The following is a 21,973-nucleotide window of genomic DNA, read 5'->3' as shown; positions in this document are numbered from 1 at the left end:
TGCTGAAACAGTGAAATCACATTCTGGCTTAACAAGATACAGTATATGTAACACTGGCTCAGACTTGTGCTAGCCCAGTTCTCACCAACTTCAGTTCTTGCCTGATGTTTCTATTAAGAACAGTCCAACTCAGCACAATGAATGTAACCCAAAAGCCACTTGCAGCATGAGAATGTAAATATATCTTCGCACAGGTCAGTTCATTGGCTGCTTTGGGTCAGGTACACTGGTTTCAAAGTTTTTAACAAGTGTGTGTGAACAGAAATGAAACAAAGGAAAAAAAACGATGAAAATTCTTTCTTTTGCAAAATATCACAGAGAATTAGCTTAAATGAAAACAGAAACTCTGTGTAGGAGGAGGAATGGAGTGTAACTCAGAGGACTGCTTCATTTGTTTCTGCACAGATCTCCCATGCAACCCCAGGTCTCACATTCTCTTTTCTGCAGATATTCAACAGCATAATGCAAACAATGATCCTTTCATCACCCTTGTGTCGGAACAGCAGAAACCCTTAAAAGCAGTCTGTTACAACTCTCTCCTTAGTGCCCAACACAAAGGGCACCGTGAAAAAAAACCAAACAAAATCACCCTCATGCAAACGGTGCTAAAATGAAAAAAAAAAGGACTCCAAACCTTTGCCAGCTCTGGAAGAAGTAATCTCTGCAAGAATATGAGGACAGCTGGGTTTTGACAAGTTATTTAGAAGACTAACTCATAATTGATGCAACACTGTATTAATTTTTCTTGCTACTCTGTAGCAGAGAAAATGCCATCATTACAACAGGTAATCTATGCTATATCTAAAAAATTGCTACTAAATCTCTGATTAAGTTACCCAGCAACGTAAGCGAAGCCTTGATATCACGCTAAAAGCAAATGCAAAACTGACCAGTTTTTCTTCTCTAATTACCTATTTAACAACTGTAAATAACCTGCATGTATTGTGTCTACCTGTCACTTACATATTATCAAAATACATAGTTCTTATGATAGATAATAAGAAGTTTGTAACTCAGATAAATATTACTTTTATATACCTGTACACTAAAATAGACCTGTTCATAGCTATTTTCAGGATTGACTACATGTAGCAAATCCATAAAGAGAAGCTTCCTAAAATGGCCAAGTACATCAAATTCTTTTAAAAGCCAGATTAATTAACAAGTACCATTATGCCTGAGCCCCATGCCACCGATGGAGAAGCTAGGCTTTTTTCCTGAAGTCAACAAGGTAGTTTTAATCTTCAAACAACTAGGCAATTTAGGAGCCAAAGTAACAATTAAGACTGCTTAGGTCTTTGCCCTAGGTCCCAGATTCTTACTGGTGTATCAGTGCCCATTTCCCATTCATTTCAGTGGCACACAGTTACATAAATATTTACATACAACTGGCTGTAAATACACATGAAGGTGTCCTTACAGAAATTCCAGAAAACAATTTGCTGACTTTAAGGAGCAAAATAACCCAGTGACAACAAGTTTCTCATATGTTGAATACAAGGATACATTCAAAAATAAGTTTTAGTCTTGTAATCTATCTCAAAGTTGTTGAGCTGAGTCCAACACTGATTTCCCACTGAAGCCAATAAATTCTTATTACCTGGCCCATCAAAGTTTCCTCCTGAAAGAGATCTTTGCAACTCATTTCTCAGCACTAAAATGCTACTTACATGTCTATGTAAATCTTTTAACTATGGAATGCTGTAAAATGACATTTCTGTAGAGTATTTATGTAATATCTGACAACTAACTGGTTCAGTAGTCAGATTTTCTTATTAACTCTAAATACGTAATGCAAGATAAACATTACCTTGATTTTCTTCCAGCTTCCCAATTGTTTCTATCTGCTCAACAAGGTCATTTGAGTTCCACTGGCTCATGCCTATAAGAATGGCACTTTTTCCTTCCACCATCTCTTCTGCAGGAGAAAAAAGGAGAACAGAATAAATTGCTGTGACAAACAACAGAAAAAAGACAGGGTGAGAACCAGTAATTGAGACAGAAATAAACACTCAGCATAGCCCCTAATGGGAATAGATAACAGGGTACCATATGCAGGACTCTCCAGGAAAGCTTTTTACCTACTCATATGCTCTACAGCAAACCTGTATGCTTCATATATTGTGTGCAGGAAAACAATGGAAAAGAGAGGACCGAATTTTTTTTCTTACCTTGAGCAGTCACTTAAAAACAAAGTTTATAATAATCAATTTGAGTGTTTGAGTGGCTGGTTGGTTTTGTTTCTTTTTTTTCATTTTAAGAACATTCAAAAGGCAGAGCAGAGGGCAGAGTGGACACACGGATCAGTTTAAGACTTTTCAATAATGGGACTGGTTCTCTCAGTGCAAAGAGACTTCCACAGACTAAGATGGATTTCAAGGGCATGAATTTTCATGAGAAATGACACAATACTGGGGGGATTTTTGGTTTGCCTCCAAAACACAAGCCACCATTCTTATGGTTAAAAAAAGCAAATAAAATATGTATCTACACACATACGCCACACACAGCCTCTCCCCCAAAATCTCAGTTACACATCCACATCAGCTTTGTATCTATGACAATTCGCATTCCCATAATAATGAAGGATCATCTGAGTACCAGCTGCAGTGCCTACCCACTGACAATAAAGATTACAAGGGACAAATGAGCTTATATACTATCCATATTTCTTTCCTCTCTCTGTGCAGACAGCTGGAACATCCCTGTGCTAAAAGCCTATTTCAGATAAGACAGCTGTTTGGTTCAGAACAAGGATAAAATAATCAGTGTTCAGCAATGTATTTTCTGAAACACAGACCCGTGCATGCACACACACAGAGCTCAGAGCTCTCTTCAAACAGAGATGGATTGCTAAATCCCAGCTCAGAAGAGCAGATCTGAGCTCATTTCAGGTTGGGCACGAGCTGGCATTGTGACATCAGATAACATGTAGTCAGGCTTTTGTGCCTCAGCCTCCCTACAATTTTTTTAAAAAAAATCTTTAATTTATTTACCATTTTTTGGTCACTTATTTCTTTATTTTTCTGTGGATTGCATCTTGATTCTCAGATACAGAACCCTTTATGCCAACGGAGTAGTTACCGTAAGCCTAGTTATGTAGAAACAGGTAATTAAAAACAGTATTTGAGGAATGTCTCATATCTCAGACTTCAAAAAAGCTCTGAACTGAATACATGCTATATTAATACAGGCAATAAATGAAGAAACTACCACAGGACATCCTTTCATATTAAGTTAAAAAGAACAATTGCATCTCTCTGCACAGAGGCTGTAGTATACCTGTAGAGCCAGGTATTCATTTCTAACTCTGGTAAATCAAGATGATTCAAGCATGTTTCTGAAAGAATGTGAAGTCCACAATCAATTTCACTGATTCTAGAGGCAGCAGAATCCATTAAATCATTTATCCAGACTTCCTGAATAAACTAGATCAAACAGATTTATCTTGGTATATCTGATCAACCAAACACAAACCATTTGACTTTCTTAAAAAACATTATTCCGGTATCTATCGTCATTTAGACCTGCCCAATTTCAATGGACAGTTGTAACATTCTAGGAAAGGCCAAAATTTGGTGCCAAGTTTTCAAATTCAGTTTTATTTGGAAAAGTTTTCTTCCCTTGTTTAATTGAGGCTGTTGCCTACTGGAAAGAATGGTGATAAAAAATGTGAGCAGCTTGTATTTCAAGTTTAAATTTGCCATAAGTTTTATAACTATAGAAGGCAAAAAGGAAATTGGAAAATAAGTGGTTCACCATCAGACAGACACCATCACTGGCAGATAAACTGAAGTCAAGGCATCCTGGATCCAAACCTGTACTTTGAATAATACACAGTAATAATCTGATTAATATTAGTTATGTCTCTGGAAAAACAGCTTGTTTAGGAAAATAATATTACAAATTTAGCTTTGCAGAAATAAATCAGTCAGTTATCAGTGAAGCTGATGCACAGCTTCCAAACCACTCAAAGCACAAAGCTGATGCCCCCACAAAGCTGTTTGACTTTCACTGCCTACCTCCCACCCTCTGCATTTTTAAATTAACTAAAAAGCTCCTGATATAATGCTGAATTTTCACACAAGTTTGTGTCAGCATGAAAACACAAGAATTGGTCATCAACCATTCTTGCAACAATTCCACACACAAAGAAAATTACAACATGCTGAAAACTGAAGTTCACTTCAAGATAGCAGACCCTCAGTGCCAAACACTGCCTTAAAAACACCAACTGCCATTTGCAAGTCCACCATGCATCTCCAAACACCAAATCAGCACACAGAAATGAGACAGAAGCCAATGTGGTCCTATAAAATAAAACTAATTTGCTCAGAAATAGGCCTCATTCAAGAGGAACAGAATGTGGGGAATGGAGGGGATTTTCTCTCTGCCCCACAAATATCACCAGAGGGAGAAACTGAATGACGATCTTAGTTATGCAAACGTTTTTGCACTTAGACATCAGCAGAATCTGATGGTGTGTTACAGAGCATGTCCAGATTCAGGGTCTCACAGGGGATGTCAGGAGTGCTGCAGGTACCTCAGTTGGTCAGAGCATATTGCTAATAATGCCAAGGTCATGGGTTAGATTCCCATATGGGCCATTCACTTAAGAGTTGGACTTGATGATCCTTGTGGTCCTTTTTAACTCAGAATATTCTGTGATTAAATCCACAAACACTCAGATTATCGCTCCTTGAGCAAGCAGAGGTCTCAGTCTGCCCAGGGAAAATTTTGACAGAATGGAAAACCTAAGCCATTGATCTTAAAAGTTGGCCATCAGTAACACAGACACTCATGGCCTTCATCAGAAACTGTGAACAAGTGAACTGTGAACTCCAGTTGTAACATCATACACTGCCTGATCTGGGAAGGAGCTGGACCGAAAAGACTCCATAAGGTCTGGGCTGGTGCAGTCCTGCTGCTTCTGACATCAGACTCAGTTCAGGGCAGCTTGCTCATGCACCCCAGCACCTCATCCAACTCCTGTAAATTTAGGCCCATTCATAAATTCTGAAGAGAAGATCTGATGGGGTTTTTTTGTCTGATGAGGACAACGCTCTCAGTGCACCTCCAAAGGAGCTCAGTTACTTGCTGCAAAATTGGGGAAAAAAATGGGAAGGGGAGGACAAAAATGTGCACTGACCTCGTGCATCGAAGAATTCATCATCGGAGCTCTCCACGGAGTCCCTGAGGACGCTCTGCATGTGCCGCTGGGCGCCACCAAACCGGCACGGGCCAGCTGGAAATACAGAGACTCACATTAACCCAAGAGAACGCTCACCTCTGCTCCAGAAAAAAACAACCCAACGCATTAATGACCAGTTTGTGTACATGGCTCAGGAGGATCATTTTGGTCATCACACAAACTTTAATCTCAATAGTCACCCAGCCAGAGCTCTCAGGATGGCACAAAAATACTTCCACCTAACAAAAGTGATTAAAACAAGTTCTTGTTAAAGATAAGTCTATTGCTTTCAGCTAATGCAGCAACCTCAAAAGATAAATTCTTCCCTGTTGAATTCATCTGGCTGTTCCATTCCAACACTCAAACTGCATATTGTTTCTAAGGCATGAAGCAGCATTTCCCCAGGACATGGTAGTATCTCCATTTAAATTCAATTTCACTCCTAAAAGAAGTGTCATCCTATTTAGCTCACAGATTTGCAGACAAACTACTCAATTCTCACTCACTGAGCTGTTTTCATCAGAGAGCTTTGCTGTGCTGGAGGCCTGGGGCTTTCATTCGAAGCTTCCACTTGACAGCAGACAGGAAGGCAAAACCGCCTTAGAATCAGTACAGTAACAGATATAGCGATGACAGCGTAGATGGTCCCAACGGATTATCACACTCAAACTCATTTGTAATTAGTAAACCGGACTTGCCTAACTGTACGAGTTTTCTTTACACCTACAGCAACCCAACACTAGAAAGTAGTAGTGAAATATATTCCTTTTATTAACAACAAAGTCTCCCCACAATCAGTGGGGAACCAGGCATCAAATCCACCATACCCCTAACAATGCTACTGTAGAAAGGACACTCATTACCCACCTAAACAGTGCCCTTGGTTTTATTCATTTCTGCAAATGATGCCATCAGATCTGAATCTAATATCCAGAGCCCCTGGCCACAAAAGCATTCTTCTTCTCTCATTAGTAAAATAGCAACTCAAGCAGAGGATGCACCTTCTAAACTATTCTGTGGAAAATATGCCACTAGGTCCACAGCATCTTGTTCTTCATCTATTCCACCTATAGCTGAATTAATCAGAAATATAAGTGAAGAGTGGTAAGAAGCAGCAGATTTTAGCTGGCCAAGAAGAGAGTAAAAATAAAAATCAGTTAATAGTATCTTAATAGGGTAAAAAAAAAATTGGTTATTAAGGAGTCAGTATTCATTACAAGAGTACGGTGCATGTTAGGAATGTGTCCAATGGTATCTGGCAGCTACTGGAGAATGCATACCGACCACTGCACTTACTGTTACAGATTTCTGAAAACTTTTACTAATCAGAGGAAACAGTACACTGAATTATTCCTCACCAAACAACACCTTGCTGTCCCTCCATTCAGATACATATCTATCCTAAAATGTATCACTACAGTCTTCAAAATAGTGGTAGAAAGAACACTTATCTGAACTTCTAATGAAGACAAGTCTGCTTTGGGTCAATGCTTGGAAGAGCAGGCATTCCAAAATTGCAAAAGCATAAGATGGAAGAGAGGGAAGGTGGAAGGCGGAGGGAGGGAGGGAAGGAAAGGAAGGAAATATAAATCTAAAATTGTAAAGACTTCAAAACTACTCCAAAACAAACAGCAACTCCCTGGTGAAAAACTGCCACTAGCCTGGCTGGAAATCAGTGAAAGTACTGTCCCCCCCAAAACAAGCTCATGGTTCCAGGGACCTTGGAGTTCGATGCACAATGTAACAGGAGGACAGGGAAAAGTGTCACAAATATCCAGGCATAAATTCTGGCTATGAGAAAAGCCCTTGGAAGCATCAGTTTTATTATTATTTGCACTAGGAATGCTTCTAGATTTAGAAGCAGCTTAAACATATCCACAGTCAGCAGCACAAATCTGCGTGATCTCACTGCAGCAGCTCTCCACATCTACATGGATTTGCTGGCTGGACTGCATTGCACTGCCCTAATACATTGGTCCTTGTAGAGTCTGCTTTGTTTTGTGCCAGTAGATTAGCATTAGACACCTTCAGAAGACTCTATTAACATTTCTTGATTGCATTAGACATTGCCTGGACTCACTGATTTGATTTACAGTGTCAACTGCTGCATATTTTATTTTATTATTTTTTCCAGAGAATGAAAAGACCTGCCCTACTTTGAAATGCAGGGAAACTCCTTGGTAATGACACTTGAGGCTTCTATGGCAGTGAACTTACTCTTTATCAGATCAGTCAGCTGATTCTTAGCAGCCAGATGTCAGCAATTTTTGCACCCAGGGTAGCAACTTTCATTTAATTTCAGCTGTTTAATTTAATTTAATTTCAGTTGTTCAGTATCACAATTTCTGATGATAGAAGGGGACCTCATGAAGAAATACTTTTAACCGAAACCACTAATGACAGAGTCACAACAGTAGAAGCACATACAGCAGTTCCCCACAGGTTGTTGGGGCAGTACAGCAGATGGACAGTAGGATACAAGGGGAACACTTCCAAGAGACAGAAGGAGAGTCCACAGAAATGCACAGATGCTTCCCTTCCAGAAGAAGCAGAAGTGAAGTTTCCTACCTAAGCTGCTCTCTCTGCACAGAACTGCATGTTGTGACAGTCACCTGTGACAGAGGGAGCTGGCAGGGGCTGGCCCTGAGCACACAGCCACAGCAACAACTGCAGAGAGGACAGGAGCAGAGCATCCTGCAGCACCATGCACAGAAGCTGAATGCTCTAGTTAGGCTAGTATTGTAATTATGATTACAATCAGTGATTTTCTTCTGTTAAAAAAGCCTTGCTTTTTCTTCTTCAACAAAGAACAGCTGGAATTTCACTGGTACTTTGCTGCATCAGTGACCTGGTGACACGAGATGAGGTGCTATGATGCATGAGTGAAATGCAATGGTGGAAGACACTCTCTTGTTTTTCCCTGTACTAATTTTTTTCATACTTTGTTTTTTTTCTGTGCCTGATGGTATCGTATCTACCCAAAGACAACTCTTGCAGGACCTAAAGAAAACAATAATCCTACATGTGTACTATTCCACAGTATATCCATTATGGATATGCTAGATCGGGGTTTGTGATTCACCATACTCCACAAGATACCCCAACCTCACAGTAGCTGCCATTAATTAGCAATTTATACAAAACCACTTCTGAATGTTGTTGAAAAACAATCATTTAAAGTAAGACTTTTAGATTTGCAATATGTTCATTAGCCAATTTACCCACGTTAGATATTGATTTCCTTACCCTAAGATGTATAAGTAAGGATCACAACTGAAACCTTTACCCTGTACAGAACAGCTTCCATGAGGGTGAGAGCCACAGATATGATCAGCTGCATCCTCTTGTGATAAGCAGCAAAATAGCCAGGATCTTACTTGACTGAAAATTGCTACAGAAATAGTCCCATGTTCTATTATGTGACACTCGCACTTCCAGTTGAAGGCAAGTCAGACTGCACCTCTGTGGACGGCATCCTAATTCAGATGCAAGGCAAATTTCATCCCTGGTGTTTAGTGACTATACATAGTTTCAGCAAACAGTAGAAGAAACAGTTCCCACTCACATATCTGCAGCTTCTAATGCTGTCCATCCAGAGAAGGAACAACCCACTATGATGGTGCAATCTCTGATATGTTCCACAAATAGACCTAAGGAGCAGAACAGCCATGAAAAATGCCAATTCCACTTTCACCCACAAACACCAGCAGAGCTCATTTTATCATAGTTCCATAAGAAATCAACAGCAATTGAAAAGTATATATAAGAGAAGAATTGTCTCTAGCTTCTCTTGGTCAGGAGGCATAAACTCAGATTCTTTCCAAAGGCGCCTCTTTTTTTTGACATATTAGCAGTGATATGACAATTAAGTAGTGCATGAGCACACTTCATCCCATGTGATTATGAGGGGGATTCTAAAAGAGAAAAAAAAAAGAAAAACAGAAGAGGAATCAAAGTGACTCTACTAGTCTGTAGCCAACATTCTCAGGACTAAGGAAATGGAAGTAGAAAAATGGGTAAGAAGTGAGGTAAGGCCTAAGAGACTCTGAAAAGCCCTCTAAGAAACAAAGGTCTTCCTCTGGCAACTGAATAGCTAACACTGGTGATTCCCAACTCTAATTTAATCATTTTCCTATATCCTTTTAAAAGGCCTAGTGTCCAAAACACACTCATCCTGTAAGTCCCAAGCATCCTAAGACAGAACAGCTCACCACTGTCACTCAGTAATTCTGGTTCTGCTGCCTTCTCATCTTGAAACAGCTTTTAAAAACACTGACTGCAGCTGAAAAAGAAAACCACAGCTCGAATCATCACTGTTTACAGTAGAACTTCACCAGCAGGACCAGCACAAACACTTAGGGAATGAAAGAGCAATGACTTCATTCCTGAAGCGTATTTGCGAGGGCAGAGCTGCAGCACAGTAAGCTCAGCCCAGAAGCATCACCGTAAGAGTCACTCTAGCATGTCCCTCTTCTCCTTACCAGTGCATGGATCACTGGTTACTTTGTCAGGCAAACAGGACAGGCAGAAAGCAAGCAGGTTGATCCAAATGCCATCATACCAGCCCCTTGTGCACTGGTAGCATCAGTAGTGTGACAGGCTGGTCCCAAAGACCAACCTGAATCAGGTGTGCTCACACTGGATCTGCCAGGAAGGTTCAATTCAAGCAGCTTGGGATAAGAGCAGCAGTTTTCATTGGATGTTATTACAGCAGAGAGCTTTACTGGAAAACTAATTCAACACAATTCACTTCACTGTCACATTATCACACATTTCAAGCTTTGCAGCAGGCCCAGCTTTTTCCTGCATCTTTTGCTTGGTAACAAACATTTGCCAATCAAGCCTAGATATAAGCACATGCCAGACACAGGCAATCATAAAAAAGCACTCCTGAATACTATCACCACACCAACCTAGTTAGACACGAAACAGCACACAGTGTTCTCACACCTACTGGAAACTAAGTCTTTTACACAGTAAAGTATTGAGGACTGAATTAATCTCAACAAAATATAATAAAAAAATAGATTCTGTTGCACAGATTAAAACATTTCCACTTGTCAAAACTTTCTTTAGAACTGTGACCATTTTGAATTCAGGGACAGTTTTCCCAATAAAATTAAAAAACACAAGTCATTTTTCCTTTTGGAAAGAGATGCTGGGTAGAAGGAATGACCTTCGCTGTTGCCAGTGACTGCTATTGTATAATAATACTTCTTTCCATTCTGATGGTTTCAGATGCTTCCTGCCTACCCATTAAGTGATTTAACTGAGCTACCCACACAGTGTTACCTAGTGACTACACAGTTAAGACTTACTGGAGGCCAAAATCACCCACTGTATATTCTAGTTACATGCTTTATTTGTTCTCTGGCAAATGTGAAACTGAAGATGCGTATTACAAGGATGTGAATTTAACTACTGGAGGAACTCCTCAGACTCAGGAGCTCAGGCAAGACAGAGATGCAGATCCTTCCTTCAATAATTCCAGAGTGAAAACTCACATATGGTCAGAGAAAGCCCTCGCCTGCACACAGAGCACCAAAAACGACAGACCATACACTGACATCATTGACAGTAGGGCCACACAGAACTCGTCCAAAATCATACAATGAACCTGCAGCAGAAACTGGAACTTAAGTGAAATCAGTTGAAGTTGAAATGAAACACACTGCAAGCAGAAAGGGCTGAGGGGGAGTGCGGAGTGGGATGCCTACAGAACTGTGACCCTAAAGGGAGAGAGGGAGAAAAATAACCATGAGAGGTGAGAGGGAGGTCGGAGAGAGAGAGCATACAAGGCCAAGGGGGATAGAGAAGAAAAAAGTAGAAGGCTAAGTCAAGATGTCAAGTTCTCTTGTCAAAGAGCGCAGCTGACAAAGCCAGAGACATAGTTGTAGACAGAAAAAAGTCCACACAAATTGCAGGTTCCCTTGTCAAGAAATGAAAGAGCTAACTGATGGAACAGTCCAGAAACCACTGTGGTCAAAAGTGCACAACACAACCAACTCCTCTCTCCCATTCCTCATTCAATGTCTTTCATCTCGTAGCAATTCCACAGTGACAAGTCTCTGGTTACCTACTTTGTACATCTTTCCACTGGCAATTCTGCAGCAGACGTTAAGGACAGGCACGTATCTGCATATTAAGTAAAGAAAACAAATCAAGAAATTAAGCCATGCAGCCCCTATTTTAAGGTATCAGTGAAATTTCCAGTCTTGCACTCTCTGGGATTACTAGTGAGGTGGAGGAAGTGAGAGAAGAGGTTTACCATGGCTGTTCAGGCTCAAAATCCTAGACAGAGCTTTCCTGTAAATGTGGTACATCTCTCAGAGCTGTTTCTTGATGCTTCAGATACCAGCTCCCCCTCAGCAGAAATTAACTTCACCCTCCCTCTCAGCAGCATTATCACCTCCTCCAAACTGACTCCCCAAAACCAGAGAAGATATGAATATTCTCTAACCTTTTCCTGCAATGACTGTAGGTGGACTGCCTGCATCACATCTGAAAGACTCTACTTTCATAGTGCAGAGATTCTGGCTTACTGAGGAGGATCTGACATTTTTGAGTCACTGCTGTCTGTTAAAATTAAAGTAGGAGATAAAGAGCAGATATCCCCCCCACTCCCACAGGGACATGTCAGGTCACTACCATCAGGACTATCATCTGCAGTTATGTCTGGTAGGTTTTACAACCTACAATCTTGCAAATGTCCAAGCACTTCTGCACAGGGACTACTCCAAGTGCTTAAGATCTGGAGTTCACTAGGTGAGATCTGACTACTCAAATGAGTCAAGCATGGACCACGCCTAAAAGCCCTTTACAGACACACCTGTCATTCAACAGTGATCAAACAGCAGATTTTCACCAGACTTGTGATCTTTCTTTCTGAGATAAGGCTACAGCATTGGAAGGGGCTGCAAGGCAGGGTTCGTACAAGCAAAACAGATACAACATTTCTACCTTTGTGCATATTCCAGCTCACATGGATAAACTCAGTAGGCTCCATTTATAAAAGCAGCACATTTCCTCTACTCCTAAAGCAGATATGTTCTGCCAGACCTCCTTTGTGAATGGTTTAGTTTTGCTTTACAATAAGTAGTTACAGTGTCACAAAGCTGACAGCAAAAGACATATTTTGTCTACTGAAGTCAGTGGAATCACATCCAAGACAAGTAGCATCCTTTAAAATTCCTGTGCAAAGTTGGGCTTGAACACACAAGCTACATACGCAGGCTGCATTACTCATGTATCACAGAAATCCAAAGCAATGCCCCCTTATTTTCCTATCAAACTTAAAAGGACTGGAAACTAATGCCAAAGAAAAAACTGTGAGACTTTTCCCTCACTTTTTTACTTCTTCATCTTCCAAAGATGGAAAACAACCATTTAGTTCAATCCTATATTTGCATCTTCTGAAATTATCGATGCTCTCATGTTCCTGAAGTATTATGTCTCTGGATTGCCACCAATCCATGCCTATTTTGGAGGAATAATAATAATAAAAAAAACCCAAAAACACTACTGGAAAGAACCCCTTTGGGTTTAGCTTTAATAGTGCCATGCTGCTGTAAAGCTGTCCCAGAGCTGGCACCAAACACCAGGTGAACGTCACATACTGACCATTCGGTCACAGCAGTTAGGCCTTCATCTGCAACAGCAATGGGCTCTGTGTGCAACCTAGAAGAAAACCACTTCTGCATCAGCAAGCGGATTCTCATCTGTTCTGCTGTTTGTCACTGGCCATTCGTGCACACACAGAATATGCCACCTGTGCCTGTAGGTTGCACTGGGCACGGGGCATCAGGGTGCTGCTGCTGCTGAGCATCCCCAAGCCCTGGTCCCAGCTCCAGCCAACCGACCTCCGCATTGCTCAGGCTCCGGAGGAAGCGCGAGTTACAGCACGTGAACGGGCAAAGCGCAGCCTTTGCCTTTCAGCAAGTCCCACCCAACAGCATACCTTTATTGTTCTCCGAGCACGGCTGCTGCCTCCCGCTCTGCTCCTCCTCGGCAGGTGGCACCGAGCACCGGCCCCACGAGGCCGGAGCTGGGAGAGACCGTTCCCAGACCAGCTCCGGCGGAGGGCGGGACGAGGCCGGGCAGCGGCGAGCGGGCGCCCGCGACGCTCCGGCAGTGCCGCGACCACGACACCGACCGACGCGAGCGCCCAAGGCAGAGCGGGCCGCGCTCGGAAACCACGACAAGGGACAAACATACCCGCGCCTCGTTCACACGAGTTTGTGTTCCACGCTCCGCGGGGCCGGCGGGGGAGGACGCGGAGCTGGGGCTGCCCCGGAGCCGCGGGTACGTAGGAGCGAACCGGAGCCTCACCCCCAACCCGCCCCCGGGGCCCCGCGCTCCCCTCAGGGCCACCCCATCCCGCGCTCCCCCTCAGGGCCACCCCATCCCGCGCTCCCCTCAGGGCCACCCCATCCCGCGCTCCCCCTCAGGGCCACCCCATCCCGCGCTCCCCTCAGGGCCACCCCATCCCGCGCTCCCCTCAGGGCCACCCCATCCCGCGCTCCCCTCAGGGCCACCCCATCCCACCCCCGGGGCTCAACACTCACCTGGGCGCGGAGCTTTCGCCATTTCAGGGCTCCCTGCTTGCAGCCAAGCCGTTTTCAGCCGCGTCAGGTGCTCGCTCGCGGGGCGCTCCGGGCGCGCCCGCACTCCGCACTCCGCCGCCCCATCGGCTCTGCGGAGGCCCCGCGCCGCCCCCTCGCCTGCGGCGCTGAGGGACGCGGCCGAGAGACGCCGCCGCCCGCCCGCCGCTAAAGGCGCAGCCGCCGTCGCTAAAGGCGCAGCGAGCGGCTCGGCGGAGAGCGGGAGGACCGCGCCAGCGCGGGGATGTGGCTGCGCGTAAACGGCCCGCGGAGCGCGGGGTGCGACCAGCGCCCTGCCCCGGGGATCCTCGCCTGGGGGCTCCCCCTGCCCTCAGCCCCCGCGACGCGCCCGCCGGGGAGGGGTCGGGGCTCCCTCGCCGTCTTAGGGCCCCTCGGAGCTGCGGGCGGGCAGAGGACGGAGCTGGACCCGCTCCCCCGTGCTGTCCGCACCGTGCCCGACTCCCCTCCCCAGCCGCGCCACGGTGCCGGCCCCGCACGGCTCGGCCGCTGCTGCGGCACTGCCCCGGCAAGCTGCTCCTGCAAGTGGTTGCTCTGGAATTTAATAGCAAATATCCTTCGGTTGTTGCCAAGCCCCATGTCAGTGCGGTGGTTGAACTGCAACGCGCCGCCTTTTAAGTCAGCCATAGGCAAGCGGCTTACAGCCTGCTGAGAGCTGGACTAGGGAACTTACAGGGCGAGACTCGATTCCTCCTTCTTCAAGAGCCCCCAGAAGTGGCATATCTCTAAAAGTAGAGAAGCCAGCTTCTCCAGATCCCCCAAGGATTGAAAGAAATTCATCTTAAGAAACGTTTAAGTTGCAGCCCATCTTGTGGGAACGATGGGAAGAGGCTGGCAGAGAGCCTACAAAGGCTTGTATGTTACTAGTGTGTCAGAGCACCACCTAGTAAAGTGCAGTGAACAAAAGTTTGGCCCAAAGAAGCCCACAATTAAAGAGCCAAGCAAACATAATGCAACCAAGTCCTAAAGCAACTTACAGGCTCAGTGCCAATACCAACTTGGTAGGTATAAAGATAAATACATGATTCGCTCGGGGTGTTGCTAAGCGCTCATACAAGGAGCCAGAGCAAATACCCCTGAGAACACAGTGAGTTAAGTGGTTTTGTTTGAGCCTTAAGTGGAATAGCCACAATGCCCAAGAATTCCCACCCCCAAGCCAGCATACAAACTATGGCTCACTATGCTGGACAGTTTGTCCTCGAGCCACATTGCCTCTGCTGTTGGACTTGCCTGTTTAGAAGATTTGATAAGGATGGCTTTCCCAAATGTGCTACAGTGTCACTAAGCCACCAAAGAAAGCAATCCTAGAGAGAGACCATGGGTATATAGAATCATAAAATGTGCTGAGTTGGAAGACACTCATCAGGATCATCAAGTCCAACTCCTGGCCCAGCACAGGACACCCCAATAATCCCACCATGTGCCTGACAGCACTGTCCAAACACTCCTTGAACTCAGACAGGCTTGGTGCTGTGACCACTGCCCTGGGAAGCCTGTACCAGTGCTCAATCAGCCTCTGGGGGAAGAACATTTCCCTGATAACTAATCTAAATCTTCCCTGACACAGCTTTATGTAATTTCCTTGACTCTGGTGACAGTACTGGCTTAGGGGAGAATGTCTGAAAGGCAGAGATGTGTTTGGACAAGTGCAGTAAGTTCCCTGCTCTGTGCTGCTTCCAACTGCAACAGCTCAGTACAAGCAGCTTCTGTCTTGTACAGATGTGACCTGCCCACCATACTCAGAGGTTCTTCATTAAACCCTTTTCAATTTACATCACAAAGAGCAAGGACTGCACACTACAAGATACATCCCAACTACTGTATTGAGATAATATTCAGCCTAAATGGCTCTTCTGCACTGGACTAGAGGCAGTGACTGAAAAAAAAGTCTTTCCATTGGCACAGCTGCCTGAGCAGGCAGTTACCTGCAGCCTCTGAAGGCAGTAAGCACCACAATGCCTCCCTCGAGAGGAAAAGGTTAATTTCCATTGTCTTGAATACTGAAAGCAGACAACTGCCAGTTCTTGACAACATATAGATCCAGAAATCTTTTCTTTCTCCTAAAGACTTGCAAAAGCTTCACAGATTCCAACAAAATCCTTTCAGTACACAAAGGAACAGCTTTTTTTCATGCATTACAGAGGACATGTAGAATTTCTTCAAGAGTCATCACCAAATAATAATGTAACAAAAATATACTATGCCAGGTAATGGCTTGAACTGGAATGCATTTAAAGATATTTATACATCAAAGAACCTACTGAGAAAATAATCTAATTCCAAACACATTTACTCTTAATTGAAAACACATGCTGTTTTACTGGTGACCCAAGTTCTCTTCCTTACAATGGAGCAGACAAACTCCTCTCAAACTCCTCTCAAAGCCTCTGTCAAAGGATGCTCCGCATCATTGCTAGCTTTTCTGGTGTTGCAAGATGCCCAATTACAGAAATCAAACCTTGTACAAAACACTCTGAAAAAGATCAACAAAACAGGTAGCCAGTGCCTTGAGGCAGTGCAGAGCCACCTGAGGATGGGAGCTCAGAGAAAAATGATACCAACTGACACTACTGCCCCCCTGAAAACATCTGCCCACCTAATGATCCAAACCTGCTCAAACTGGGCAAGGAGAATTGCTCTAACTGCACAGGTCAGGGCCTAAGCACCAAAGCTGAAGGCTGCTTGTTTGGTTTATATTTCCAGGACTGAATTCAAGGCTGGCTTCTATACTGTTATGCCTGCTGACACCAGGTTCAACCTGATTTAAGCAGCCTTCAGAGCGAAACCAGGAGATTGCTGAGGAAGGAAAATGGAAGATCTGTCCTCTAGAGCCAATATTGTTTGTCCAAAGTCAGAAGATAATTGCTTATTTCAAGAAAGGGTGATGCGAGTGCGGTTTCATCAGCAGATATGGGACTCAAGGAAAGCAGTTGATGAGGGCTCAGTGACAGGCAGAACCTTTTAAGTTCAGTTTTTATGTCCTCCTTGAAGTCACCACAGAACTTGAAAGGCAGCCTTAAGGAGCAGACACCACATTGAGTCAGAGAAAACAGCAGGCAATGGAGCAGCTCCCAGCCAAGTGGTGCACGTCAGCCACCCACTAGAAATGGGTTGCACTATGGTGTTTTACTTGGACAGACTGAGAAATTCTCTGGCAGTAGATACACCTGCTTTGTGGCTGCTCATGCCAGTGAAACAGCCAAAGAAGCTATCCAGGATCCAAGAATAAGCCTTGAGATGACAACTCTTGGTAATGTAACTTCAAATAGTTTGCAAGACCTTTCTGCACTGTTTATACATCACCAAACTGCCAAAATAAAAAAGAAACAGGATATGTCACAGCCCGGCATTTCACAGAAGAGCAGCATTCTGCAAAAAATGGAAGGGAACAAAATCATAATCCACAGAGGCATAAGAGAGGACAGCAACAGATCAGCAACTGGTCCTAACAAAGACTTCCTGATACTCCCAGGTAACAGGGAATTGTCTGGCAGACAGGCACATTGCCTGGTGAGGAGGCTGTGATGTTGCCAGGTTGCTGTTAGCTCTAGTTAATCCCAGGTACCAGAAAGACTGCACTGACTGACACCAGGAATACTCAGCTTTGCAGCTGAAGCTGGATTCATGGCTGTAAAAAGCCCACAACAGACACAAGGAAACCATACAAATGCTTGGGCAAGGCAGAGTCTAACTGATGGCCCAGACAGCTGTCAATAGCTGCAGGAACAAGAGCTGAGAGAGGCTTAGTCCTCAACCCATCAGTCCCCTCATCTATCACTTCATTGTCTAGGAACTCAAAGATGCTCTTTCCTCCTGCCTCAAATCTCGTTAATAGCCAGAGCCTCTCCAATGAAAGGTCTGGCAGAGCAGGAGCAGACTGTGACTGATCAGTAACGTCAGGGCTGAGGCCTTCTGAAATTGCAGGCAAGGAGCAATGGTACTTGCTGGTTTAATTCCAGTGCTCTCCAGTGTTGGTAGCTACATGAGGAGGAAGGCACAGGGTATAAAAACAGATGGAAAGAAAGTTCATAAGAATTAAAATCACAGGATTTCAGAAGGATTTCATAAGTAATTAATTTATATCTAGTATTTGTTGCCACACTGCAGAACCACCAATTGAGACTGTTTTCTCTGCTCTGTCTACAATTCTTTAATAAAAGGGATAGATTTGCTGAGCACAAGGCAGAGAGCTTCCAGATCCAGATGGGAGACATCAATACAGCTCACAAAAACTTCTTGGTACAAATGAGAGCACATGAAAATTGTGCTGTAGACCCTAGAGGAAAGTTCCCACATTCAAATATGCCCATATAACCATACCTTTGCATACCTGGTAGTGCTGCAGAAAGGATTACTCCCTGTCCACTCCAAATACCACCCTAAGGACAGGGATCTTAACAATTTTTAGAAGACAAGTTGCACAGAGTAAAAAAAACCAAAAAAACTAAACAAGTGTTCAGAAATTCTTGAATCAAAATTTCAAGGAATAGTATGAAATTGTAGCAGCTGTAGATTTTTATGCTGTTACTTTAGAGCCATTTTGGGAGCTTTTTTGTCACATCTTGACATGGAGTGGAAGAAGCTGGAAGAGGAGAGCAATGTCTTAATTTTCAAAATGTCAGAATACAGATCATGTTTGTCAAACTTTCTACTCTCAAAAATCAGGACAGAACAGGACAGTGACAGAACACCACACTGAGAGGGAAAGGAGGAAGAAGCAAGAAAACCTAAAGGTACAATTTTTATCTAGATTGCTGCAGACACACAGAAGAAGCCTAAGTTAATCAGCATCTACCAAAACCAAAAGCCCAAATCTGCCATGCCTACATACTGATTTGCTTATACTAATATCTTTCTGATTAGATATCTCATTCTTTCAGTAAGGAATAGCTTAGATTTTGTCCTCTCTTGCTACCCCCTCCCCTCCCAATTTAACCCACCATTAAAGGAGTAACCCAGACTCTCCAATCTCTAATATTACTGATATTTTGCTCTCTTTTATTGAGTCCATTCTGATTATTCCATTAAGAAAAGAAGAAAATGGTAATAAAATTGTAGGGTCTCTCCCATTTCAGGGGATAAGGATAGGGCATCTATTCTTTCCATGTGGAAAAGTCTATCAGTTCCCCAATCTTATTTTGATAAAGGCAGCCTGGTTTTTCTAAAACATTGTTATAGTGGCTTAATGCGTTGCTAGGAAGCGTTCTTCCCAGACCCTGACTGCTGGTCCATCGCAGAGCAAAGTATTAGGAAAGATCAGCAGGAAGAAAGACTGGAATAAATGCAAGATTTGTTGATGAGTATCAGCTTGATCCTAAATCCAGCTCTTTTTGCTAAATGAGAGACTGGGTATTGGGGGGGGAGGGAGGGGACCAAACCAAACCAACAAAAAAAACCCCACAACCAAAACCTGGATACGTTCATGAGAACAAAAATTAAGGCGCAATCAGCAGAGCTCTCCCTGTGCTTTAGACAGCAGGCTATTTTTAGTCATGTTTCCTCACTGAAATGCTGAGGGGAGAGGGAGAAACAGTGACACCAGGATTTTTAGAAGCATCTGTGGAGCTTTCCTCTTCAGTGCAGCAGCTGTTTGCAGACATACCCAGCCTCAATTTCCATGGGCTTCCTCAGGCGCAAAAGGATCTCAGCCAGGGCAGTGCTCGCCCTGCGTCCAGGAGCGACACTGCAAAGCGGCCTAACCTGCCATGGGCAGCAGAGCTCAGGACACCCAGCCAGGCCTGGGGATGGCTCCCTGCACGATGGACCTGCTGCTCAATGCAGTCATACCAGGAGCCAGGTAAGGCAAAGGAACACAAGAAGAACCCTGGCTGTGCAGCCCCCCATGCATATGCTCCACTCCAAAAATCACCTCTATGTAAGCCAGGGAAATGCCACCACTGTAACACAGAACAACTCAGTGATCCACAAGTGGGAACACTCAGAAGAGGCCAGTGCATTCAAAAAATGCTGATGTTAAATGTCACTCTGCTCCCCCTGTCTCAGACTAATAACTTAGAGAATATTTTTCTCAGTAGCACCCATGGCCCTCATCCACCAGTACCATGCAAGAGAAGGGTGTAGAACCATCTGTGTAATGCATAGGGAGAAATAATGAGACAAAAATGTGCCATCAACAGTTTTGTTAGCAAGCAGAAAAGCAAAGTCCTAGACCTTAAGAGCATATATTTTAGCACCAGCACTGCCTTCTACCCAGACCCAAGGTTAAGGAGGGCTGTTGGAGAAGCAAAGTGTGATGTTTCATAAAGGAAACAAATGTGGTACTTCATGACTTTTTTTTGATGGGCTGCATCACTCTCTGGGCAGCCTTCTTCTTATGCAGTTGGTTCTGCTTTGGACAAATTTCAGGACACTGGAAGAGCTAGTTCCAAGAGCTGTCTGTATGGAACAGCCCAGCTTGATCTCCCCTGAGCATCTCAGTCTGGGTCCATTTGAACAATGCTATTTATGTTTCACCAATACTGTGGACGTTTTGTTCTGTGCCAGCTCAAAAAGGGACAGAAATCGCTACAGAAAGTTTTAAAAAAGAGGAAGAAGACAGGAAAAGAGAGAGTCAGTAGGTGCATTTTAAGAGGTTTATTAATAACTGACACCAATGGTGCCACCTCCTGTGGATATAATCATTGTTAAGTATGTGCTCCTGAGGTGGTTAGAAATCCGCACAGAAGTCTTGACCACAGAAGCAACCACTTTGTTCTTTCTCCCCTTTTAAAGTTTACTTGCTCTCTGTCTCCTTCCAGCTCACCCAGTTCTCTTTGGCTGTTCATTCCCTCAGCCTAAATATTCAGACTGGCTGCAGAAGCAGAAGAGAGAAGCCAGAGGGAAGAGGCTGGAGTGGGAGGAAGGCAGCAGCAGCTGCCTTACCTTTAGTTTAATTGGTGCTACTTAGTTCCATATTCAGAACAAGCTTCTTTTCCCAATTGAAAGACAACAGACAATTATAGAGAATATAACCTTTCATTTGAATTTCAGCCACATTTACAAATGTCAGAGACAAATGAAAGTTCCAGTGAAAACACCTGGACAGGGAACTAGCTTTCATTCAGCTGCCTGCACTGGTGTAGCTGCAGAATTCACAACAGGAAGAGTTTTTTGCAGATTGCCCCAAACTGAAGGTCAAATCTTGACAATATCTGAGCACTAAACTCCACCTGAAACTGCAGGAGCTCGTCCCTACCAAGAATTCACTGGAACAACTAAAGACCAAATCTTCAGACATGAACCTCCATAACATTGCTGTTCTCGTGTTTGACTCACAGAAGGAAAGGAATATCCAATTATAAAAAAATTAATCAGTGCAGTAAATAAACTTGGATTCATAAGAGAGAGGTTAAGGCCTATAGAAATTTTGGATCATTTAATTTCTACCAGGGAGACACAAGTAAGAATGTTTCAACCTTTTGTTCTGCTCATTTGAAGGCAGAGCAAAACTTTCCTGAAGACAACAGGTGTGGTACCAGGAAAACAATTGCTATTTAATTTAAAAAAAATCAGGATTTTCTGCCCATGACTTAATCAACACTGAACTGTTCTCTTATTCTGCATTTGATTTGATCAAGATAACTTCACTGACTGCCACTTGCTCAGAGATAAGTGCTAATCAGGTATCACTTAGATAATTAAGTGATACCTGATTAGCACTGCTTTCATTTCAACTCCAAAGCCATTTTCAGTAGCTTGAAGTAAATCTTTTCTATCAATATAAGTTGTGATTTAGTGAACAATATGAAAAATAAATCAGCCTAACAGACTAAGGACATGTTACCAGAAATAACTAGTTTTCCTTTCAGCTGTCAGCAGGCAGGACAGACTAAAGAGACACTGGTCTTCCTTGTCAAGCTCACTACAATTTCCATTCCTCTCCCTTTTTCATTGCACTTTGTGGTAAAGAAGGGCCGTTGACTGGTAGAATGGGGAATCTACTCACAACCGTTTCACTCATAAAATGATGTAAGTTACAGCCTTACCTGGCCTCAAAGCCCATTAAATCTTGTTTCCTTACCCCGACACAAGCACAGAGGACACCAAAACCTTTCCAAAAAGAGTCAACAACAAAGGTATTCTAATCCGTTAACACAGATCAGAGTAAGTCTCGCCACAGAAAAAATTATACAACACTTGCCATTCCTCAATGCCACAAAATTCT

The 21,973-nt window shown here is 43.6% G+C and overlaps 1 protein-coding gene across 3 annotated transcripts in view; it reads right to left on the bottom strand.

Moving 5' to 3' along the window:
* Positions 1–14,150, bottom strand: part of PITPNM3 (PITPNM family member 3) — a 64,150-nt gene extending 50,000 nt beyond the window's left edge. The window contains exons 1-3 of one of the 3 annotated variants that reach the window (XM_064678214.1): positions 13,756–14,150; positions 5,150–5,245; positions 1,811–1,918 (exon numbers count right to left, since the gene is read on the bottom strand). In XM_064678214.1, the coding sequence (XP_064534284.1) occupies positions 1,811–1,918; positions 5,150–5,245; positions 13,756–13,777 (226 nt within the window). In that variant the 5' untranslated portion in view covers positions 13,778–14,150. Of the gene's footprint in view, positions 1–1,810; positions 1,919–5,149; positions 5,246–8,756; positions 8,831–13,755 lie in introns of those variants that run through there. The other 2 variants (XM_064678212.1, XM_064678213.1) reach the window with 2 other exon arrangements.
* Positions 14,151–21,973: the final 7,823 nt, after the last annotated feature.

This window comes from Pseudopipra pipra, chromosome 21 (genome assembly GCF_036250125.1).
Source record: "Pseudopipra pipra isolate bDixPip1 chromosome 21, bDixPip1.hap1, whole genome shotgun sequence".
Classification (NCBI taxonomy): Eukaryota; Metazoa; Chordata; class Aves; order Passeriformes; family Pipridae; genus Pseudopipra; species Pseudopipra pipra.
Note: the sequence above shows the minus strand (reverse complement) of the source record. Positions and strands in the feature narration are given on the sequence as shown.